Source organism: Peromyscus maniculatus, chromosome 1 (assembly GCF_049852395.1).
Source record: "Peromyscus maniculatus bairdii isolate BWxNUB_F1_BW_parent chromosome 1, HU_Pman_BW_mat_3.1, whole genome shotgun sequence".
NCBI lineage: Eukaryota > Metazoa > Chordata > Mammalia > Rodentia > Cricetidae > Peromyscus > Peromyscus maniculatus.
Window position 1 is genome coordinate 75605748 of NC_134852.1, and position 26096 is coordinate 75631843.

At 43.2% G+C, this 26096-nt stretch overlaps 1 protein-coding gene across 1 annotated transcript in view; it reads left to right on the top strand.

The window, feature by feature from the left end:
- The window catches only part of Mcee (methylmalonyl-CoA epimerase), a 28287-nt gene extending 4275 nt beyond the window's left edge, over positions 1-24012 (top strand). Inside the window, exons 2-3 of the mRNA XM_006975836.4 lie at positions 10137-10474; positions 23720-24012. Coding sequence (XP_006975898.1) covers positions 10137-10474; positions 23720-23872 — 491 coding nt within the window. The 3' untranslated portion in view covers positions 23873-24012. The remainder of the gene's footprint in view (positions 1-10136; positions 10475-23719) is intronic.
- The last annotated feature ends 2084 nt before the right edge of the window (positions 24013-26096 follow it).

Below are 26096 nucleotides of genomic sequence, written 5' to 3' on the forward strand. Positions count from 1 at the left end.
GGGACTGTTTAGGGCAGCAGGGTCTGGGGACTTTGTGGGGCATTTACCCACCAGTCCCACAGCTCCCCAGAGTTTTGAGTGTGAGCAGCAGGAAATACTAGATAGAAGGATTTAGACTGTGGAGATCAACAGATAGAAAATAAAGGATAGCCTTGAAAGGACCTGGAATCTTTTCCAACGGCCCCGACTGTCTCTGCCCCAGGGTATTTATAGAGACGCCAAGGGATGGAGCAAAAGACCTCCCCCCTAGCACAGCCAAATGCAGACCATCTCAGACACCTGCACTCAGGCCCATGGTCCTAATCATCCTCTAAGCGGACCTGACGGGCTCCCACAGGACTTACCAATCAGCCACTGTTGGGTGAGAGAATCAGGCACCAGGAGGACTGGACCTCGTGAAAAAGGGTTGGGAGTTTGCTGGCCAGTTCCAATTCTGGCACCAATGAAGGGCACTCCATGCATCAGGGGCTCCCTTCCAGACCTCCAGATTAGGCACAAACCACACCCAAGCACCTGCTTTCACAGACAGCCTTTATTAAGCAGGGAAGAAAAGTTCAAGTGGCTGCTTTCTGACTCAGGCAGAAAAACAGCAACAAATGACCTTGCAGGTGTCATTCTTAACAAGAGAAAGGGGAGGTCTGTGTTAGAATGGCTTAGGATGATAGGGGACAAGGGAGGAGGGGAAGGGGACAAAGGAAAGAGGCAGGGATATTTGTCCTGGAGGGACAACGGACCGCCTCTGGATAGAGGGGAGACAGATGTGACACATAGACAAATGGCGTATAAAGGTAAAGGGGGCAACCCTGTGTTAGGATGAGGGGTTTAACTTTAGTTGTGCATGTTAATTAGGTGAGCCAAAAGGGCCTTCAGATTGCTGGGCTTCGCTTGTCAGCCTCAGGGGGAAGAAGTGGCCAAATATGGGAATAGGCCTTGGTGGGTAGCTTTAGGAAGGTAACCTAACGTTTTTCAGCAAGGCAGAGAGAATGGGATGAAGGGCAAGGCCCGCCAGAGCCACATGCTCAAGAGGGCTAGCGTCCCTTCAACCTGAAACTCTATCTCAAAAATAAAATGATAATTAATTTTTTTTTAGTGCAAAGCAAAGGGTTGCCAAAGACTCGGGGTGTAGTCCCATGCGCAGTACTTGTCTAGCATATGCAACAGCACAGGTTTGATCCCCAGCAAGAAAGACAAAGGGAAGGAGAGGAGCTGTAGAGGAGTGAGTTAAACACAGTAGTTTCCCAGTATCACCTCTGATGGGCGGACAAACCTGGGCTCAGGGCTCTACCTTGCCACTCAAAGTCATGTTGAGGAAAAGCACCTAATCTCTATAGGCCTGATTCCATAATTCTGAAAATGAAGGCCATAAGATCCAGCCTATAGGGTCATGGTAAAGATTAAATCACACAAGGTATTCAGTGTACCTTTATCATTATCTCTATTTGATGGCCATGTAGACAAAAGGCAGAGTCATGTGACCATACTGTGGCCTCCCACTTCGGCATTTGGGCTTCCACAATGGAGTTTGGGAGGACTGCAGATTTGGCAAGATTTCATAATAGCATCGATTGATAAATATAGCACTGAAATAAAATCATGGGTCTATACTTGGAAAAGGGTAGAATCTAATTTTACCCATCCAGTTCTGTCCTCTACTAAAGATGAATCCTAGCAGTTGGCAAAACATGGAGAGTTCCTAGAAACTGAGGCATATAGAATTGCCTCAGTCGTTTGTAGGTTGCTCAAAGGGAGATTTATTGTCTAGTTTTCATTTCTATGGTATATGAAAAGTCCTCACGTGATAAAATGGTCATAAACCATAAACATGAGTCAGAGCAGTTTTGTTTTGTTGTGTGGCCAGAGATCAAACCCAGAGCTTTGTACATGCTAGACAAGTACTCTGTCACTGAGCTAGACACCCCTGTCAGAGTTGGAGGGTTAAAAGCAACAGATTTTAACTCAGAAAGACTGTAATGTATATTCCTTTACCCAAAAGAATAGTGGTGTGTGTCTAATACTCTCTAGCAGCCAAACTCCATCAAGATGTCAGGAGTCAGAAAGTACTTGAATACTTTCAACCATTAAAAAACCCGTACCCCTCATGGTATATTTTCCAGAGTGAAAAATGAGTTGCGGGCTGGTGGACCATGCCTGTAGAGGCAAGAGGATGAAGTGTGGCCAAACTACCGAGGGAGATACCCTCAAAGAAAACAAACTTTCCCTCTCTCACCAGCTGCCAGTTGCCAATAGCTCCTCGGCTAGAGGTGGGACTTCACGCCCGCCTCTCCTTCCATGTTGGGCTTCTGTCTGGATTAAGTTTTTGAAGGTCTTTTGCATGCTGTCATAGCTGCTCTGGATTCATGTGTGAGGCTGCTATGTGCTCCTTGTAGCCATCCACTGCTTCTGGGTCTTACACTCTTTCTGCCCCCTCTTCCACAGTAATCCTTGCTTTTAGGAGGAGGAGATGTGATATATATGTTCCATTTAGGACTGAGCGGGCCCTTATTTTCTGTACCTTGACCAGTTTCAAGTCTCTGTGTTAATCACCAGCTTCTTAACTAGAAGCTTCTCCGATGAGGCTTGAGAGAGGCACTAATGTATGGGTAGAACGATAAGTCATTAAAAGTCAGTTTAATACTATGCCCGTTTAGCAGAGTGAGAGAGGAAGGTTCTCCCCTAGGGGCTATGACCTGTCTAGCCACAGTTTCCATTTCACTGTTAGTGGTGTCAGGTATGGTCTCAACTTGTAAAGCTGGCCTTTAAACCCAATCAGAAAGTTGTTGGTTTTCTCATGGCATTTGTGCTGCTATGGCACCAGTGGCCGTGGTTTGGCAGGCTGGTGATCGTAGCTGTCGTGGTTCACAGTTAGGTCAGACTGATGGTTACTTCACTCCTCCAGTAGTGTGCACAGCCCCTACAGCATTTGAAAGATAGCCAGCTGTGAGGAAACTTCCAGTGAGTACCAGCTCTGTTTCTCCACAGTCTGTCACTGAGGTACGTGGGGTCATCAGCAACAGGCATTCTGGAGGGTAACCAAGAGCTTTGGCAGTAGCTTGCAGTTTGGGGAATCTCTGCTACCATTAGACCAATTACTTCCGAAGAGGCAACCCATTCTTTGCAGTAGGCACTGGGCCTTGTATTTGTTATCCTGTGTATCAAATGGAGGCATTATTGCCCCATTATAGGGTAACTTCATCTAAATGGTGTGTGTGTGTGTGTGTGTGTGTGTGTGTGTGTGTGTGTGTGATAGTATTTGGCATTGGGGGAGGACTGGTTAATAAGTTGCTGAAAGACAGATTTATTGTTTAGTTTCCATTTCTTTATTATATGAAAAGAAATTCCCCAAGTGAAGAAATTGTCATGAGCAGTATACACGAATCAGAGGGGGTTTGTTCTGTTGTGATGCAGGAGATCAAACCCAGATCTTTGTATGTGTTTTTTCATTGAGCTATACACCCCCATCAGAGTTGAAAGTGTGTGTGTGTGTGTGTGTGTGTGTGTGTGTGTGTGTGTGTGTAACTTCTATAGGAGTAGGTTTCCATATGATCTTTAGTGTTAATTGTCCCTCCCCATATTCCCTCCCGTTCCTGTTCCATTACTACCCTTTAACTCTCTATACTACCATGATTTTTGCCATTCCTGTTTTTGACCCTCTTGTTTATAAGTCTCTTACAGGTTTATTCATAGATAATGGTGCATTGTAGTTTATTCAAGCAAAATAATCCTTCCTTATTGGAAGAATGACAAATTAAACATTCTGGAGGTCAGAGGACTGAAACTCTGTTATACCTTCTAACCTGAAGCAGAGAAACCTCAAACTTGAGTTGTGATTTCCCGAGAGTCTGAATAAAAATACCTGTACACAGTTATCTTGAGGCCGGGGAGCTAGCCCAGTCGTAAAGTACCTGCAAGCATGAGGAGCTGAGTGCTGACCCCCAGCATACATGTAAAACAGTTAGGCCTGATTGCACATATCAGTCCTAGGTGTGGCTCTGGGGAAGGAACACAGGCAGCTCACCAGAGTTCACTGACCATCCAGGCCAGCCAATCACTGAGCAAGACCTGACTCAAAAACAAGGTATACATATACATCACATTGTAAATTTCCAGCATTTATACTTTTATTTATAATTATAACTTATAGGTTATAATATTTATAAATTATAAATCATAACTTATGATTTATACTTGTCAGTCATACCTCAATAAAACTTGGGGAGGGATCACCTTATTTTAAACCCTTTATTCCCAGTTGCTTGGTCTACAAGATTTTATCCACAGACTCTTACTGCATGTGGTAGTTTGGATGTAATCGACCTCCATAATTTCATAGGGAGTGGCACTGTTAAGAGGTGTGGCTTTGTTGGAGTGGGTGTGGCCTCGTTGGTTTAAGTGTGTCACTGTGGGAATGGGCTTTGAGGTTTCCTATGCTCAGAATACCGCCCAGTGTCTCAGTCCATTTCCTGTTGCCTGCAAGATGTAAGATTCTCTACAGCTGTGGCACTCTGTCTTCCTGCACGCCGCCATGCTCCTGCCATGACGATAATGGACTGAACCTCTGTAACTGTAAGCAAGTCAGTAAGCAGCTCCCCTCCATGGTCTCTGTGTCAGCCCCTGCCTCCAGGATCCTGCCCTGTTTAAGTTCCTGTCCTGACTTCCTTCAGTGATGAATAGCATTGCTGAAGTGTAAGCCTAGTAAACTCTTTCCTCCCCAACTTGCTTTTTGGTCGTGGTGTTTTGCGGCAGCAATAGAAACCCTGACTAAGATGTTGCAGAAACATACCTTTTCTCCCTTTATAAAGTTCACCTATTTAAAATGTACAGTATTTATTACATTCACCATGATGTACACTTGTCACCTTTATCATGTTGCAAAATGTTTTCATAGCCCAAAAGTAAGCTTACATGTATTAAGCAGTCACTCTCTGTCTCAGTTATGTCTCTATTGCTATGAAGATACCATGGCCAAGACAATTTATCGAAGGAAGTGTTTATTGGGGGCTTATAGTTTCAGAGGGTGAGTCCATGCCCATCATGGGGGAAGCATGGCCACAGGCAGGCAGACATGTCACTGGAGCAGTAGCTGAGAACTTACTCCTTTATCAGCAAGTGGGGTGCAGAGAAAGAGACACCAGGAATGGCATGGATTTCTGAAACCTCAAAGCCCACCCCTAGCTCCAGCAAGACCCCATCTCCTAATTCTTCCCACCAAGTGAGAAGCAAGCATTCAGATATACGAGCCTATGGGAGCCATTTTCATTCAGACCACCACAGTCCCCATTCTCCCTGCCCCCCCCCCAGCTTTTATAACCACTATTCTGCCTGTCTCTGCCGTGGGCTGCTCTGATGCGAGATATAAATGGGATCATACTGTATGTGACTTTTACGTTCAACTCTTATCATTTAGCATGATGTGTGTAGAGGGTCTTCCATGTTATAGTGTCAGTAAGGTTGGATGGTAGCTCATTGTTTTCCTGTGGGAATATTGCTGCTAGGAATACCAGTCTATGCATTTTTGTTTGAGTTTTGATTTTCAGGTTTGTTTTGTTGTTGTTGTTGTTTTTGAGTACTTAGGAATAGCTATTGGGTCCTCTGATAATTCTGTGTTTAAATTTTGTTTTGGGGAATTGCTGAACCACTGAATGACAGCCATACCATTTTACCTTTTGTTCAATAATGTACAAGTTTTTTGATTTCCCATTTTTTTTCTTCTTGCCTTCTTATTGGGTGTGAAGCATTGCATCTCACCATGGAACCCTCTAGCCTTCCCTGACAATCACTGATGCTACTGAGTGTCTGATGTGCCTGTTGACTATATATTTGTATCCTATCCCTTTTATCTGTCTATGTATCTATCTCTATCTTTCTATTCGAGACAAGGTCTTACTATGTAGTTCTGGCTGGCCTGGAACTGCTATGTAGTCCTGGCTAGCTGTGAACTTCCAGAGATCTGCCTGCTTGTTCCTCCCGAGTGCTGAGATCAAAGGTGCGCTCCACTATGCCAGCCCGGTCCCTTCATTTTGAAGTAAACTCTATCACCGAGTTTTCACTGGTATCACAGTAACCTTCTACACCATCCCTAAAATATGCACTTCAGAGACCAAAGAAAGCCAATAAAAAGAGATACCTCAAACCAGTTACCTTATCCCTAGAGAAACCAGTTACCATTTATTTTGAGGTAAGATGATGTCAAAAGCTTAGGAACTACAACATACTGTTGTCCTTTATATGTAAGACATATACAAGAAAGGTTGTTTTTTATTAAATCAAAAGATCCAGCTGTTCCAGTGAACCCAATGATAAGAAGCTACAGAGAAAGCCCTAATAACTGCCACTTAGGCTTCCTTGGATGTGCCAGAGTCTGCGATGTCCTTAGAGCAGACTGCATAGGACATTAAAGTTGGCTTTTACTTGAACATCCTGCCATTTGCTCCTTTGGCATTTCTCTGTGTTCCTCCTAGTGGGAGGCCATCAGAGGTGGGACTTGGGCTCAATATTTGACATCTCCCTTCAACGTCTTACTGCACAAACTATCTGGAAGCTCACTGACCTCATCCATCTGTGTTGTTTTAAAAACACAAATACTTTTGTATTGACCCCATTGCAAACTAGCGCCATTAGGAGAAATGCACAGAAGGGGAGGAGTGGTTTGACTAAAGATGTTGGCATCTGTGCATTGTCTTCCACTGCTGGGTCCTGGAAAGCTGACTGGGGTGACTTGGGAGTAAAGAAAGGACACACACACACACACACACACACACACACACACACACACACACACACGAAAGCTAGGATGCAGTGGGCTGTGCTCACTCTGATGGAGGGCATCAGCCCAGCTGGGAAGCCTAGTGTGTGTTTATGTGCAGCACAAAAGGGGTGGGTTAGCTCTTCTAGATGGGAGGTCCCTGTAAGGGAGCCGTCTCGGGCTGCAGTCATCTGGGAGGAGGAAGCTGCTGTTGCTAGGTTTTGCACACATTTGCCAGTTGTTCCTAAACACACTCCTCCTTGGACTAGAGGAAGGCTTTGCCATTTCCATGGGTTGAGCACTGGGGTCCTTGACATGACTGTGCCTGTGTCAACAATACACATTCACTCAGGGCTTCATCCACTCCCCACACATTTGTGAAATGGTATTACTGTGCCCTTTCGAAATAGGCTTATGGATAATGTTTGTGTAATTCATTGATAGCCATCATTGTATGTCCTTAGCTGACACAAACCACAATAAAGTATCCCAACTGGTAAGGTGTTGAGAGGGAGGACTAGGGTGGTTATATACAGAAGATAGATATCTGGGATCAGGAGGTCTTGCACAAAGCTGATGACTTATGCCAAGGAAGTTTATCAGCAAGTACAGCATCTTATACTATACTCTTTATAAATATACTATTTATACTATTAAAACATACTATTTGCAGGGGTAGAATGGGCCATGGGTCAGCAGGAAGCTAGATCAAACAATATAGACAAAGAGAACTCAGGATACCTCAGACACAGCTGCCTTAGGGCTGATATCCACAACCCTTCAGGGAAGAAATTCAAGTTCCCATAACTGAAACCTTAACTCCTTTGAAGCTTTGGCCCAGTCCCAGCCCAGACCTCGCCAAGTCTGTCCCTAGGCAAGGACATAGAACTAAACGTTCCTTTTGTCCTTTTAACAAGGCCTCTGTGAAAGCCTTGAGAATTGGTCTGGCTCCCAACACTCAGCATCGAGAGTGGGTGAACTCACCGTGTGCCTGCTATAAGTCTCTGGCACTGCATTGTGTTTTTAGAACCACCTGTCTACTCCTCACACCGAACCAGAAAATTGAATATTTAGTGGATGATCCTAGTACATTTTGAAAACACAGATAGAATAGAAAACTTCAGAGAATCTCACATTATAAAGATTGATTCTCTTTGTGGGGATTAGGTTTCAATTGTGCATTTCTGTTTGTGTATCTTGAGTATTAATACACTTAGATTTCATGATAATACATAGAGTACATAACATCAGACTACATTAACTACTGGTGAGGAGCACTTTCGGGTTTTTCACTAATTTGTCATGGACCACGACATAGTAGAAAACCTTCTTAAACTGTCTTAGTTAGGGTTTCTATTGCTGCAACAAAACATCATGACCATAAAGCAAGTTGAGGAGGAAAGAGTTTATTAGGCTTATACTTCAGCATTGCTGTTCATCACTGAAAGAAGTCAGGGCAGGAGCTCAAACAGGGCAGGATCCTGGAGGCAGGAGCTGATGCAGAGGCCATGGAGGGGTGCTGCTTACTGGCTTGCTCTACATGACTTGCTGGGTCTGCTTTCTTATAGAGCCCAGGATAGCACCACGCACCATGGCCTAGACCCTCCCCCATTGATCACTAATTGAGAAAATGCCTCACAGCTGGGTCTCCTGGAGGCATTTCCTCAACCAAGGCTTCTTCCTCTCTGATGACTCTAGCGTGTGTCAAGTTGGCACACAAAACTAGCCAGTACACTAGCTTTCATGTTATATTTTTTACAATTCAGTATTCACATCATACATATGTAGTTTTCACTCTGTGGAGTCTGTCTCTTAAAGCCCAGAAGTAGGGAGGAGAGTAACAGATATTTTATGTTACCCTTCAGGTAACAGTCCATCACTGAGGAAAGTAAAGGCAGGAACTCAGGGCAGGAACCGAGGCAGAAGCCATGGAGGAGTGCTGCTTACTGGCTTGCTTAGCCTGCTTTCTTACAGTACCCAGAGTACCAGCTCAGGAGTGGCAAAATCCACAATGGGCTGGCCTCCCCCACATTAATCACCAATTAAGAAAATGTACCACAGACCCATCTGGTGGAGGCATTTTCTCGGTTAAGGTTTCTTCTACCTTGTGTCAGGTTGACATAAAAACTATGCAGCACATTGAGTGAGGGTTTCTTCACAGCCTAAAGTAGTTCTGCCAAAATTAAATAAAGGAATAGGGAAAAACTCTGGCTCAGAAGAAATCCCAACATGATATATACACCTTGTTCTTACTTTCCACCAAGAGGTTAGATGCTTTCCTTAGTTAATAGTAAACAAAATATACAACCAAAGTACTGCATAGCACCTTTCATGAATTCATCCCATGGTGTAAAACAAAAAGTAGGGCGGGGCGGTGGTGGCGCACACCTTTAATCCCAGCACTCGGGTGGCAGAGCCAGGCGGATCTCTGTGAGTTCGAGGCCAGCCTGGTCTCCAAAGCGAGTTCCAGGAAAGGCACAAAGCAATACAGAGAAACCCTGTCTCGAAAAACAAACAAACAAACAAAAAAGTAGGTACAGATTGGGAAGAAAGTTGCCTGTTCTTATCATTGAGTGTGTGTTGCTCGCTATCACATTCAGACTTAACATAAAATGCAAACATCACTGAGTACTCCTAATGTGCAAAATTTTACCCCTAAGTGTTACAGTAAATATAAATTACTATAAGAAGTGGTGTTCTTTGTTCAGAGCGAAAGTGAAGCTCAGAATTGGATTTTTAATGTTTTTCTATTATTTTTAATTATGTGTACGTGTTTGGGTCTGGGTGTGGGTTTGTGTACTTGAGTGCAAATGCCCTTGGAAGCCAGAGGCATAGAGTCCTCTTGCAGCTGGAGTTACAGGCAAAAGGGAACTGAACTCGGGTCTTCTACAAGAGCAGAAAGTGCTCTTAACCTCTAAATTATCTCTCTAGCCCCAAGAATGAGATTCTAATTCTAAACAAATAGCTTTCCCTTCTGCAGTCTGAACCTAGAGCCTCGTGCTTAGTAGTTAAGTGCTCTGCCACTTAGCTGTGTCCTCGGCCCTCCTTCTGTTCCCTTTTGAGGCACTCGCTAACCTGCCCATGCTGGCCTTGAATGCACTCTGCAGCTTAGGCAGGCCTTGAACTTCCACTCTTCCCGGCTCTGCCTCCAGAGCTGCCAGGATTATAGGTCTGTGCCACCAGGCCTGGGTGACACACAGCTCTTTAATTCTTGGCAGAGCAGAGTGAGTAGTTTTCACATAAGTCTTTCTAATTTAATATCAAATAATTAAAATACATAGATTATGTAAACAATGCATTTTACAGTTCTTTGTTCAGTTTTTAAAATTAAATTTAGAAGTACATGAATTCTCAAAAGAGAGGTATCAATGGCCATTTGATTTTTTTTTTTCAGGGCTTTTCTCCAGAGTCCAAATTCCAGTTGCCACAGGGAGAAGTTTTTCCAAATCACAGTCCCTGAATCAAATGTCAGGTCCTGTGTGGAACCTGGGTCGGCTCAATCACGTGGCCATAGCAGTGCCAGATTTGGGAAAGGCCTCGTCATTTTATAGGGATGTTCTGGGGGCCCAGGTAAGTGAGGCGGTCCCTCTTCCAGAACATGGAGTGTCTGTTGTTTTTGTCGACCTGGGCAACACCAAACTGGAACTTCTTCACCCACTGGGGAGCGACAGTCCGATCTCAGGCTTTCTGCAGAAGAAGAAGGCTGGAGGAATGCATCACCTCTGCATCGAGGTATTTTATCATCTTAATGTGTGCTGTTTGAAATCTCTCTCACACAAGTGCTTTGTACTGTTTAAGCCTGCATATAACCAGAATCTTTTTTTTAAAGATTTATTTATTTATTTATTATGTATACAGTGTTCTGCCTGCATGTATGCCTGCAGGCCAGAATGGGGCATCAGATCTCATTATAGAAGGTTGTGAGCCAAAATATGATTGCTGGGAATTGAACTCAGGACCTCTAGAAGAACAGCCAGTGCTCTTGACCTCTGAACCATCTCTCCAGAATCTTTTATTATGTTTTAAAATGAATGGTACTATTATTCTTCTTACTATTATTTTCCTTTAAAGGCAAATGTGCATGTCTATGTGTATTCATGCAAGTATATATATATATGTGTGTGTGTGTGTATGTATGTGCATGCATTCACTCTCCTTTCAGGAAACTATAACAATAATATTAATGTATTTTGAGGACAACTAGATCTAATAGACTTAAAATAGGCCACCAAAGTGGATGCTTTGATTAAATGTGGCCTCCCTTGTAATAGGAATGTAAGTGCTTTTTACTATCACTACGAGGCAATTAGGCACATGAAGAAAGTTTAACAAATAAGAATTGCATCAACATGCCGAGGCTTTAGTTGCAGTGCCAAGGATTGAACTGAGGGCCTCGTGCAAGCTAACCATGTGCCAGACACCAGGCTACATCCCAGCCACAGTATTTTCATCATTCTGATCTATCCTTAAAAAATTGAATAATTTGCCGGGCAGTGGTGGCACATGCTTTTAATCCCAGCTCTCAGGAGGCAGAGGCAGGTGGATCTCTGTGAGTTTGAGGCCGGCCTGGTCTACAGAGTGAGATCCAGGACAATCATGACTACACACAGAGAAACCCTGCCTCAAAAAACAAAAACAGCAAGCAAACAAACAAACAAAAAACCTTGTTCCTTATTACAAAACCAATTTATTTTCAATTACCGAAGTTAAAAAAAAATTAACCCCCCCCCATACTATACCATGCACTCGGAGATCAGAGGGCAACTTTCAAAAGTCAGTTTTCTGCTTCCTCTGTGTGTGTTCTGGGTTTCCAACTCAGGTCATCAGGATTGGTGGCGAGCACATTGACTCATACGGCCATCTCTCTGGGTCCTGGTTTTTAATGTCTTCTAAACTGCATTTTGCTAGCAGTATCTAAGAAAACATGAAGAAATGTTTGACAAGAGCATTCTTATTAGAGAATATTTATCTGCAGATGGTCATGTTTGGCTAACTGACTTTGAGACTACCAGCAACGCCAGTTAGGCTTCAGCTAAAAGAACTTGATAGGAAAATTCATCAGGAAGACATAATGACAGAATTAATGGCAAAGCCTCAGTCCTAATCCAGAAGAGAGTGAGGTTGACCAGAATGAAGTCAAGGATATATTCAAACATGAGAACCTACTTTCTGCTAAGTACCTGGAATTCAGGAAATTCATGGACCATGTCTCCAGTGAGGTGGGGATATTTAAACAGTCAAGTGGACTCTACTATGATAATGGAATTAAGATGTGTGTCTTTTCAGAAATACAATGAGGTAGAAGTTGATTGCTCGGGTCAAGGGGCTGCAAGGTATCACAGGGCATTGGCTATGGCTGTGGAGGATTCCACCAGAGAACAGGAGGAGAGGGCTGCTATGGCAGAGGGAGTAGCGTGGGGAAAGGCCATCATAACAGCTGACAAGCACACGCGTAGCCTTTGGCATATATGAAATACTTGAGGAACATTGTTTTCTGTAGCTCTCATAGCTGCTCTGTTAGGATGCTACTAACCCATATGACAGGAGAAAAAACAAACAACAACAACAACAACAACAACAAAACCAAAACAAGACTTGATTAATTTGCCCACAGTAACATTACATGTACATGGCAAGGCTCAGGTTCTGTTTCCAGGGTATGCACTCTTAGCCGTGAGGCCAGTTGCCTTCATTGTACGAAAATGTGAGGTTGGGGAAGCTATCCAACATCAGGCCAGGGGACTACACACAGCCTGTGTTTATCCTTTCTTTCATCCTTGGAGGTTACTTTGGCTGCAGGTTTTATCGGTGGACAGAGGGTTTGTATAAGCCCCCAGGATGAAAAGCTGGACCATCTGCCTTTGAGTCTACTCTTCTTTCTCCTCCACTGTGTGGTCTAGGTTCCACATTAAGAGAGCTCCTGCCATCAAAGGAGGCCAGCTGTGAGTCAGAAGTTCAGTTAAGTAAAACAGACTGTGAGTCCAGGAAAGTAACAGCAAATTCCAAAGTAGAGATCAGAAGAGGGAAATAGAAATGTTATGAGCCCAAAATGAGGTAGGTGACATGTGACAGGGTAGAAAGTGCTTGGTCTACTGCAGTCTCATACGCATCTGTTGTCGTGAAGTCGCCGCACACCAAAGTGGCTTAATTACATGGATTTCACTTTCCCATCCTGAACTGTCACACATGGTTTATGGGACTGCCTCAGGCACTGCTGTTTAACAACTGACAAGAAGGGAACCAGAGAGAGAATAAGGGCGAGTGCCTGGGAGGTGACTTGGGCATTTTATCTGTCACTTTTACTCACATCCCGTGGACCTGAACTTAGTCAGCTGGTACATGTAGCTGCAAAAGAGACTAGGGAATGTAGTCTATGTCTAGGCAACCATGTGTCCTGACAGAATAAAGAGAGGCTTTTATCATTCAAAGGAAGAAAGTGAGAGCATCAGTCTGGGTCAGTCTTGTCTATCAATCTCTGCAACGCTCGGCAGTTTATATTGATTTATTTTTTAGGATTGATTTTATGCATTTGGGTGTTTTGCCTGCATGTATGTCTGTGCACTCCATGCATGCAGCCAGTGCTGTGGAGGCCAGCAAGGGCCATAAGATCCCCTGGAACAAACAGTTGTGAACCACCATGTGAGTGCTAAATTCCAGGCCTCTGGAAGAGCAGCAAGTACTCTTAACCACTGAGCTATCTCTCCAGCCTCAACTTTTAAAATTTTAAAAATAGGTATTGCCAAGATAGCCTTACCTTCTTTCTGGATAGAGAGATACTATAAGATGGAGACAGTGGACAATCTTTAGTTCTCTCCGAGCTGTGGCATTCTCAGATAGTGGTGTCACAAGATGAAGTGGGCTCAGTTCCTCAGAGCAGGTGGAGCAAAATGCTTTGCCTTTCCTCGAACAGAAAACATATTTGTGAGTGTGAATACTGAGATTTCAGCCTCAGTGTATTACAGGTCTAGAACTGTAATATTCTATTCTGGCTGAAGGACTTGGCTCTTGAACTGTCTTCTAAAGTATAGAATGTCATGATAAAGCCAATCGAAGCCCTCTCTGTGATCAGCAATCCGGTTCCTGTGGCCGTGTAGTAGAGTGGTGTCAATGTTTGCTCAGGAGCATGAGTCAGGGAGCTGGATCGCTGCTGCCCAGTTTCTACTCAAGGTTTCTCGTGTGACACATGGCAGTAGTGACCCCAGTGCCTTCCCAGATGCCCACCTGGTGGGACTGATCCTGAGTGCACTCTTAGAGCTTGGAGTTCAACGGAACTTTTAATAGGAGGTTCTACAGGAGACCTCTTGGGCTCGACAAGCTAAGTGTTGTTCCGAGGGTAGCTGGATTTCTTTCTTTCTGAGTTTATATGTGTGCATATCCCCACAAAACTAGGGAGGACTATGTGGCCTCTTCTGATGACGCCTTCTGCCATTGCCTATTGGTAATAGGCAGGTTGGAAACAGGCCTTTTTGGAGAGCAAGTCCCTAGATCCTGCCTTTTTTTTTTTTTTTAAATGTGTATGAGTGTTTTGCCTGCATGTATATATGTAACTGTTATCTAAGAGGATAGAAGAGGGCATAGAGGGCCCTGGATCCCCTGGAACTTCAGTTACAGGTGATTGTGAGCTTCCATGTGGGTGTTAGGAACTAAACTTCTGGAAGAGTAGGCAGAGCTCTTAACTGCTTAGTCATCCTTCTAACTCCTAGATCCTGACTCATAATGGAAAGAGCCATGCTTTCAATGTGCTATAATCATGAATGTGTTCTGAGAAAAAGGCTAATGTGAAATTTTTTAATCTATAAAATGATTTGAATTCCAAATTACCAGTAATGTGGGGGTTGGGACCAGCAGCATTCACATATGCCAGAAGCAACAACATGTCTAGCCTTTGTGAACATGAGGCTCAAGATTGTTGAAAACTTGACGAGGTAGAAGGTTCATAAGCACCAAATCATAAACATGGGTTTCCTCAGCTTTCTCCAGCAGTTTGGTCATATGCATTATTAAGATATGTCTATCTTTTTGTTGCATGATTTTTCAGGGGAGACATGAAAGAAATGTCTGTCTGAACTCAAGGGCCCCAACAGCCCAAAGAATAACTCATCCAACTCGGCCTTGATGAGTAGAATGGGTTTAATTGGGGTTTACTTACCATGTGGTGGATGACTAATTGCAAAATTGCCAGCACCCTGCATACCAATCCCTTATGTTCTGTGACTCCTATTCTACAGCAGAATTGATGCCATAGACTTAGAGTACCACCTAGTATTAAAGCAGCAGAAGTGACCACAGCTTAGATAATAGGGCCCAAGCAGATTCAGCCCAGCAACGTGTGTTTATGTGCACTCTGTCCTTGCTCTTACTGGGGATTCTGTTGGCCCCAGAAAACATTGTCCAGTGGAAGGGTGGCTTTGTTTTTCTGCATTCTGGAGGATAGACAGCTTAATGCGTCTGGCTGCAAAATTGAGTCACTCTGGAGAAGGGGGGAGATTGAAGAACTACACATCCGTAAGTGTTCATAGTTCTTTTCTAGCTTGTATGTCTTTTGCCATTTCTTTCATAGAATTGTTCCTTTTTGGCCATCATAAGGCCACCCATTGGAGAGATGGCTTTCTTCTGCCTAGTATCCTATGTTCTTTCTCACTGAGACCTCATTCGAAACCTCTGATTGTGTGGTATCTGCTGTGGACACACTTTGTGGCTCTAGAAGTGTGAGAAAACAGCATCTGTTGATTGTAAACTGCCCAGTTTCTGGTCCTGTGTGACAGCTGCAGGAGATGAGACACAGCCCTGTACAGTGAGTGGAAGCCATACTTGATAAGAGGTCCACACAGGATTGGACCTGCAGTGTGAGGGAGAGTGGTGTGTGTGTGTGTGTGTGTGTGTGTGTGTGTGTGTGTGTGTGTGTGTGTGTTGGGGGGTAGAGGTTGCTTAGCATGGGGAGGTGGGGTCAGGGCTAGTGATGTGTAGAGTATATCATCGCAGGACATGATGATTAACATAGGAAGCCAGAGACCAAGTGTTATGAGATGTGTGCCCTCGTGAGAGCTAGCATGGTATGGAGCACCAGGGCCTGAATAGGTTCATCGCCATAAGGGTAGATTCATGGGGCAGGTACGGGAAAGACACAAACAGGATGAGGAAGATCTATACACTGGGACTCTTGGGTGCATGTTGTTGGGGCCCAAACAAGATGCGGAGCCTGTGGTTTAGGGAACAATTGTGTATTATCAGAGAGAGGGGCCTCTGTGCAGGGGAAGTGTGCCATAGCATGATGAGTGTGAGCTGAAGTGGAAGGAGGTGTGCAGCCACAAGGGATGGGTGAGGAGGCAGCCCAGCATGCTGGGGCGGTGCAGTATAGACATTGCTGGCGAGGGACAGCAGAGACTGGCTGCCTCGAGGCCTTTAACCAGACAGGTGAGTGTAGAGACAGTAACGGGAGGCAGGTGTTTGTACAGGAAGAACATTAGGTTTGATTTAAAAATGATCTTACGCTTGCAGCCTGATGAGAAAAAGTATATAAGAAAACTACCATTATTAATGTAAGATAGGTAACTGGTAAAAACATGCAGCACTGTTCCAGTTTTGGTGTTGGAATGGGCACGTAATAGAGGAGTTGTTTTCCAGTTCATGTTTTTGTGTGTTACAGGTCCTTCTTCATTGAGCCCTGCAGGCCTTATGAAAGCTATGTGACTTTAAGTGGAAGGCTAGTGAAATAGTTTCGTTCCCCCATCCTGAGGAATGTTCTTCAACCAAGAAGAGAGAAATTCCACTTTCAAAAGCAATTTCAGGCACCTAGAAAGATGGCTTAGTAAGCTTGCCACACAAGTGTGAGGACCTGAACTTGATCCCCACCCCCCACCCCCCGTAATGCCAGTGTGGTGACACTTGTCTACAATCCCCATACTGTGGAGGCAGAGACAGAGGTGTCCCTGGACTCACCAGCCAGCTATCCTGGCCTTATCCGTGAGCTCCAGGTTCAGAGACTCTGTCTCAAAAAAAGTAGAGTGATTGAAGAAGGCATCGACCTCTGACCTGCGTGCAGCCACACAAAGAATAATTTCAGTCTAGTGAGTGGTGTCCCACACCTGTTGTCCCACCCACCCTGTAGGCTGAGGCAGGAACATCACAGGACCATACATGTTCAAGGACAGTCTGGGCAACATAGTGAAACAACCTTTAAAAATCTGTTTTCTTTTTGGCTTCCGATAACCCTCCCCAGGAAATCCTCTGTTAGTGGTGCCTGGGCCACGTCTCCTACATGTGGGGATTTCATGGGATGGCAACATTCACAGAGAACAAGGCAAAGCAAAACAGGTGGACAGTTTGGTGAGGTTTCTCTTCATATTAATGTTGCTTTATAAGTGTATTTTATTACAGAGAAAGACAAGAGGGCAGTATGCCATCATCCCCTTGTCTTAGTTAGGGTTTCTATTGCTATGAAGAGACACCATGACCACAGCAGCTCTTACAAAGGAAAACATTTAATTGGCGCTGGCTTACAGTTTCAGAGGTTCAGTCCATTGTCATCACAGCAGGGAACATGGCAGCATGCAGGCAGACATGGTGCTGGAGAAGAAGCTGAGGGTTCTACATCTTGATCCATAGGAAATAAACTGTGTGCCACACTGAGCATAGCTTGAGCAGAGGAGACCTCAAAGTCCACCCCCACAGTGGCACACTTCCTCCAACAAGGCCACACCTCCTAATAGTGCCACCTCCTATAGGGGCCATTTTCTTCTAAACCACCACACCCCTCAAGAGCATATCCCCAGTGAGCTAACTCCCTCCCTGAGGTGCCACTTCCTAAAGGTTCCACCCCCTCAATAGAACTATGTTCTAGAGGTCAGGCCTCTAGGGGATACTCAAGAGCAAAACTGTAGCACCTATCATAAAAATCTAGACTTAATAGGTGTTTTACTGTCAACTGGTGAACATTTCAGTGGGGCCCAGCATTTGGGAAATGCTGGATATAGTCACCACCAGGCTTGGTAGCAAATCGGGAAACTTGGGGAACAAATGTCACCTGAAGCATTCCTAGGAATACACAGGAAGCCTCTGAAGAGAGGGAGAGTTTTAAAAGATTTATTATTATGGGGTGCCTATGGAGGCCAGAGTGGGACACTGGATCTCATGGAGCTGGAGTTACAGGTGGTGGTGAGCCACCCGGCATGGGTGCTGGGAACCGAACTCTAGGAACCGAGTTTGGGTGTTCTAGGAAAGCAGCAGTGAACACTTAACTACTGAGCAGTCAGTCAGTCCTGCTCTACTCAGAATAATGCTATGCTTACACAGTTCACTTAGATTTAGCCTTTAGGGTATGATTGAAACATAAATATTTAATCTAGACTTTTCACTTAGCTTTAATAGATTTAAATCAGTTTGAGGATTTAATTTATTCATTATTGTTATCAATTAACAACATTGTATTTTTATGTAAAATAAAGTCTCTGTTAAATCAATCAAATTCTCATGAACTATTAAAACTGGCACATTGCTACTTGTTCATAACCATTTGCTTGTTTGTTAAACTGAGAATTATGTACTTCAAAGGCACAAGATAAAAATTTGCCTGCCAGCAAAGAAAATTTCATTGCCATTTTAATTTTTTTAATTTGTTTTGTTTTATATGTATAAGTGTTCACCAACATGTATGTACATTTATCACTTGCTTGCCTGGTGTCACAGAGGTCAGAAGAAGGCACTGGGTCCCCTGGAACTGGAGTTACAGATGGTAGTGAACCACCATTGTGGCTGCTGGGAACCAAAACCAGGTCCTGTTAGAACAAGTGCTCTTAACCACTGAGCCATCTCTCCAGCCCCACACTGTCATTTTTAAATGGGGCCACTGAGTACTTAAGGCGATAAAAATATACCTGACTCTTCTGAATTCTAATTATGATAATCCAAACATTTTAAAGCCTTGATAACTGCCATTCTTAACTCACCATAAGGAGGGAAAATCAGCCTCGGCTCCAGACTCACATCGACACATTCAGTTGCTGGCAAGAAGTTAAAGAGGGAATCAGACAGCCCAGATTTACACTAATGACATTCAGAGAACTGTCTGAGGCCCAACTGCTAGTGTGCAGGATAGCGAAGGCACTTTCAAAGGTGGGTGTTATTGACCATGTTGTTTTATTGTTTGGGGGAGTGGCTAGAATTTATTTCCCAAAGCAAGTTGTTGGGGCTTCTTTGTTTGTTTGTTTTTGCATTCTTTTGCAGCTATTGCATGTACTTTCAATTCAGAAAATAAAGACAGTTTTATTTTAATCTTTTTGTAATCAAATAACGTATTGAGAGAATTCTTAAAGAGAGTATTCTTAAAGAACTGTAAATTTGGAGCTTGAGCAGTAGTTCTCAACCTGTGGGTTGCGACCCCTGGGGGATGAATGACCTCTTCACAGGGATTGCCTTGAACCATTGGAAATATCAGATATTTGCATTACGATTCATAACAGTAGCAAAAATCACAGTTATGAAGTAGCAACAAAAATAATTTTATGGTTGTCACCACTACATGAGGAATTGTATTCAAGGGTTGCAGCATTAGGAAGGTTGAGAACTACTAAGCTAGAGAGATGGTTCAGTGGTTAAGAACACCCATGCCAGGCATTCACAACTTTCTGTAACTCCAGCTCCAGAAGACCTGATGCCTCCAGCCTCCAGGCACCTGCACCCACAAGTACATACCCATGCTCAGACACATAATTAAAAATAATCTAATATAAAAAAGGATTGTAAATTTCACAGCAACACTAACAGAAGGGTGGATCTAGCACAAGATCTTTAAAATCAAACGAGTCAGAGAAAGAAAGAGTAATAGAAATAGATGCTGGTCCAACAAGGATTTCTAAAAGTGACTTGTTCCATTTTAGAAGTGTTAGTTTGTTGGCTGGGTTTTTCTGAAGTAGAGTCACCTGAGAGAAAGAAACCTCAACTGAGGAAGTGCCTCCCTAAGATCAACCTGTAGGCAAGCCTTTGGGGTATTCTTGGTTAAGTGATTGATGTGGGAGGGCCTGATCCATTGTGAGTGGTGCCACACCTAGGCAGGTGGTCTCAAGGTGTATAAGAGAATGACCCAAACCCTCAGGAATAAGAATCCCAAATGAGGCAAGGTATTAAGGGATGATAAATAGATAAAGAAGACAAAGGCAAAAGCTGGGATGGGGAAATCTTGCACAGCTTCTTATGTTACTATTTACAGGGGGGAAATGGCCAAGGTCAGCAGAGAGCTAAACAGACATTGTAGGCAAAGAGAACACAGGATACCTCAGACCCAGGATTAGGACTGATAACCACAGCTCAGGGGAGAGGAAAAATCCCCAGAAACTGTAACCTTGACTCCTTTGAGGTTCTCGCTCCAGCCCCAGACTGGACCTTGCCAAGTCTGCCCCTGGACGAGGACACTGAGCTACTGCTCTCCTTGTCCTTCACGGGGACCTGTAGGAAGCCTTAGATGGGTCTGATTCTCAACAAGAGGACAAGCCAGGAGAACAAGCCAGTAAGCGGTGTTCCTGCTCTGACTTCCCTCGGTGATAGAGTGTGATCTGAGGGCTGTAAGATGAAATAAACCCTCTCCTCCCAGAGCTGCTTTTTGGTCATGATGTTTTATCTCAACAGAACAAAGCTAACTAAGGCATTTAGCATAGGATTGCTTCTTAGATTATGGACTATTAAATATTACACTAAAATACAGGATGTAACATCTAAACTTTAGATGTAGATATTTATTTTTGCCATAGTTTTAATAGAGGTTTTCAAAAGGCATCATGCTTATCAATAATATATACTTATAAAATTTCAACATGAGAAATAGAAAAAAATTATGAACCCCTAAATTCCTACCACCCAGATTTAACAGTTTTCAAGAGCTTGGCACATCCTTTTTCTTTGTTAAACCATCTTAAAGTAATTTCCAACATGTCATTTTGCCCTGACCTATCAAATAGGTACTCATTAGATGGTATTATGCCAATAAGAATTAAAGGCAGCTCTTTGAAATGAGTATCTACACACAGGCCATAAATCAAACTTACAAAATTGAGTTACAGATGTCATGTTACAGTTGGCTTCCTCTAACCAGTATTTAACAAGACCCAGTCATCACAAGCGTGATTGATTTCTTCAGATTATTTGTATTAAAGAACATCTGATCGTTAGTGTGATATGTTTGTCACAGTTAATGAACCAAGGTTGAGCCACTATTAGTGGCTCAACTAAAGTCTAGATTTTGTTCAGATTTCCATACCTTTTATCCAGTGTCCTTTGGTTGTTGTGCCAGAAGTTTATGTCAGATTCAGCTGTCCCCTTGGACTCCTCTTACCATGACAGTGTCTCAGACTGCCTTTGTGTTGGTGACCTTGACACATTAGAAGGTTTTCTGGTTAGTGTCTGTCATTGAGGGGAGTTGCCTGATGCTTTTCTCCTGGTTGAACTGAGATTGTTGATTTGGAAAGGCAGCTGCCATTCTTATTGTTGCAAGTCAATAAATATAACACAGGCTGGGCAGCGGTGGCACACGCCTTTAATCCCAGCACTCGGGAGGCAGAGCCAGGTGGATCTCTGTGAGTTCGAGGCCAGCCTGGTCTACTGAGCAAGATCCAGGACAGGCACCAAAACTACACAGAGAAATCCTATCTCGAAAAACCAAATATATAATTATATATATATATATATATATATATATTATTATATATATATTTGGTTTTTCGTATATATACATATATATATGTGAACTTTGCTCATCTGCATATGTCAGTTCATCATAGCACTGTAAAGTAACCATTCCTTTTTTCCCTCCATACTTTCTCTTTGGAAGGTAGCCATTATGCAAAGCCTCACTTACGAAATGAAAAGTTGCATCAGCCTGCACTTGGGTTTATAGCTTCAGCTCTTGGAAGCTATTTGGATCTATGTGGGTTGACATACCACACCATTAACAAAAATACTTTCTATTGTCTGGGGTGGGAGAGGTGGCTCAGCAGTGGTCAGCAGTTAAGAGCACTTGTTGCTCTTCTGGGGGACTCCGGTTCTATTCAGCACCCGCATGGCAGCTCATGACTGTAACTCCAGTTCTAGGGGCTCCAACCCTCTTCTGGCCTCTACAGGCACTGGGCACACACACGGTGCACAGACATACATGCAGACAAAACATTCCTACACATACAAATAAATAACTCTACAGAATTTTCTAAGCTTTCTTGTTCCCTGTGGCTGCAGACTCATATTCCCCACTGTAACCCTAGAATCGAGTATTTTTCCAAGAAGCCCTGATCCTATAACTGGAGAAGAGTGTCAGAAACAAGATCTGGGTGTCCGAATTGTTGCTGTTGGGGGGTGGGGGTCATCGATTCTAAGCCCTCTGACTAATACATGTATCTGTATTTGTGTACGTAATCCTGCAGAATACGTGAGTTGTCACTCAAAATCCCATAAGCCATTGTCACAGGGAACTCCCACTGTCCCCATCACTTGTCTGGTCCTCCTCCCCTGCACTGCAAATAAACGAGACACACTGAAGCCACTCAGCAGAGAATTGCACAATCACAAGTTTGTGGTCTTATGGTGGAAGTAACATTTTGATAGCAGCTGTGTAGTGATTTTCATTGCTAGTTTTAATCTCAAAGGTCATAACCAGGTAGGATTTCTGAGAGAGTCAGGGGAGCTTGGGATTAGAGAAACACCTTATTTTAATTATTCAAATGGTAGATGTTTGGGCTAGTAGATTTCCTTCACCAAAAGAAATAGCAGAGACAATGTACTTGTAAAAATGAAAGTGTAGCCGGGCGGTGGTGGCGCACGCCTTTAACCCCAGCACTCGGGAGGCAGAGCCAGGTGGATCTCTGTGAGTTCGAGGCCAGCCTGGGCTACCAAGTGAGTCCCAGGACAGGCACAAAGCTACACAGAGAAACCCTGTCTCGAAAAACCAAAAAAAAAAAAAAAAAAAAAAAAAATGAAAGTGTAGATGAATTTCTAAACAGTCTTATTAAATAGGAAACACAGAGCCAAATACAGAGGTAATAGCCAAAGAGATCAGAATGAATAGCTACAACGAGCCTTAGCTTACCACCACGCAGTAGCTTCCACAGAGATTCTTCCTGTCTGACCTGTGTTTTTATTGCTTTCCTGTTCTGTCTTTTCATTGGCTCTAAGCCCAGCCACATGACTTCCTCGTCACTACCTATCTATACAGACCTCCAGGTCTCTATGGTTGGTACTGGGATTAAAGGCTCTTGTCACTACGCTTGGCTGTGTCCTTGACCACACAGAGACTCTGCCTGCCATGTGATCGGATTAAGGGCATGTGTTACCACTGCCTGACTTCTGTTTGTGGCTATGACCTCTGATCTCTAGGCAAACTTTATTAACATACAAATAAAATATCACTTTTCAGCACAAATAAAATATCACCATATGAAAGGCTTATTCTGGCTCGCTGGCTTGGAGCTCCCAACCCATGACTTATTGTCTTCACTGCTTGTGATAAGGCAGCAGCACATCATGGCAGGAAGCAAAAGACACCAGGAAGAGGAACAGCTGTGGCTCCATGTCTCCTCCAAAGGCATAGCTCTAATGCCGGAAACCTCTCTCTAAACTCTGCCTACTAGAGACTCACCATCTCCCAACAGCACCACCTGGGGAGCAAGTGTTTACTAATGAACCTTTGGGGAACTTAGGATCCACAAATAACAACCTTTTTTTCTGTTATGGTTGAGAAACCCAACTCCTTCAGAAAAAGTTTTCAATATTAAATGTCTGAAGTATAATATACACAATGTAGCTTACAAAAAGAAATGTAGGCTTATTTTGCAGGGTGTTTTTGTTTTGTCTTGGTGCTGAGGGTAGAACTCAGGGCTGCATGGTTTAGGAATAATCCTGTCCAAAGACAGAGGAAACAGATGGCATGGGTTCAAGACATACAGCAGCATTTGGTATTTTATCATCTCAGATGTACCCATATTTTTCTCCTTTTTCCAGGTGGACGATATAGAGACAGCTGTGAAGGATTTGAAGAAGAAGAAGATTCATAGTCTGACTGATGAAACCAAAATAGGAGCACATGGGAAACCCGTGATTTTCCTCCATCCCAAAGACTGTGGTGGGGTCCTTGTAGAACTGGAGCAAGCATGATTTATATTTGTGCGGCACTTACTTGACCTGAGCATCCCTTATCAACACTATCAGATGTATTATGCTACTGCTTCCACTACTTAAAATTTCAAATTAATTACAGAAAGATTAAAAATATATGTACACGTGTGTATATAATATATATGTATATTTGTTATTTAAAATTGAGGGAAATCTTAATTAGTAAATACTTGGCATTGTTAAAATGATATTCATAGACACTGCACCCAACTTTTCCACTCAGACAGATCTCCCACATCTTTCTTCAGGGTCTATCCTGTGAGTCTCCCTCTTCCTCCTTATTCATACCTTCTCCCCAACCCACCAGATCCAGGCCAAGTCCTGCATCAATTGCCCCAGCTTAGACAGGCCTCTTCTGCCTGCCCTGCAACTGATCTCTAGGCTTCTGTTAGGACCCTCTTATCTATCTCCCAACTCAAAGACCCTCCCACATTATATCCAACCTTTGCACCTAGCCAGATCTACCTCCCCACACTCTTATCTTAGATAAGGTGGCATATCCTGTACATTACCCCAGTCTCCTCAGTCCACCTGACTTTGTTAACCCACTTCCAACCTCTAGGGCAAACCACCCTCAACACGATCTCTTCTTCCTCAACCTGCTGTGTCCATATCAGATTTATAACTAACCAAAATATCCACATGTCCAGATCCCATTGCAAAAATACCTACAATATGAAAGATCCAGCCAGTATCTTCTCTTCACAGCCTGCCAGTTCTGTAGAAATGCATGCCAATGAGAATTCCCTAGATGAACTATAAGATACAATTTAAGCTGGGCGGTGGTGGTGCACACCTTTAATCTCAGCACTCAGGAGGCAGAGCCAGGCGGATCTCTGTGAATTTGAGACCAGCCTGGTCTGCAGAGTGAGATCCAGGACAGGTACCAAAACTACACCGAGAAACCCTGTCTCAAAAAAAAAAAAAAAAACCCAAAAAGATACAATTTAAAAGAACAATCATAAACATCAAAGAATTTAAAAGGTTTAAAGAAGACACGAAATTAAAGAGAAAGAACTTAAGGAAAATAAAAACCTGAGTGAAGCTCAAGAAAAGACAAACACAGGGCTGATGGGAATGACAAAGATAATCCAGGACTTGAGAATAGAATCCAACAAGGAAACGGAATCACTGAAGAGGAATCATGTAGCTGAAAGTTTTTCTGTGTCCTGCCTGGTCTGCAGCGGCTCAGACCCAAGTAAACACACAGAGGCTTATAGTAATTAAAACTGCTTGGCTATTAGCTCAGGCCTACCACTGACTAGCTCTTACACTTAATCTCAGCCCATTTTTGTTAATGTATATGTTGCCATGTGTTCCATGGCTTTACCTGTGTGCCATTACATGGAGGAGTGAGACAGGGATGTCCACCATCTCCACTCCTTCTCAGTATTGTGCTTTAAGTCCTACCTGGAGCAATAAGGCAAGAGAAGGAAATTAAAAGGATATAAATAGGAAAAGAAGTCATACTATTCCTATTTGGAGATAACATGATACGTTAGAGATCCCCAAAATTCTCCCAGAAAACTTGTTGAAATGCTAAATAAATTCAGCAATGTGGCAGGATACAGATTCAACTTGCACAAATCAATAGCTTTTCTACATGCCAACAATAAAAGTACAGTGAAGGGAGATCACGGACACACTCCCATTCACAATTGCCTCAAAGAAAATAAAATATCCAGGAACAAACCTAATGAGGGAAGTGAAGGGCCTCCATAATGAAAAATTTAAACCTCTGACGAATGTAGAGAAAGACAGTAAAAAATGGAAAGACATCCTAGGCTCATAGGTTGGTAAAATTAACAATGTGAAAATGACCATTTTATCAAAAGTTATTTATAGATTCAATGAAATCTCAATCAAAATCCCTATCTCATTCATCACAGAAATAGACAAACCCATCCTAAAATTCATATGGAACCGCAAAAGATCCCATACAGATGAAGCAGTCCTGAGCAAAACCAGCCAAACAAACAAAAAACAAAACAAAAAAAAAAATGCTGGAGGGATTACCATCCCAGATCTTAAAATAAATCACAGAGCCACAGTAATAAAAATAATATGATATTGACACAAAAGCATCGTGTAGACAAACAGAATAAAGTCAAAGGCCCAAACATGAGTATGCATAACTTCAACCTTGTAATATTTGACAAAGATGCCACAAATGTAAGCTGGAGAAAAGGAAGCATCTTCAGCA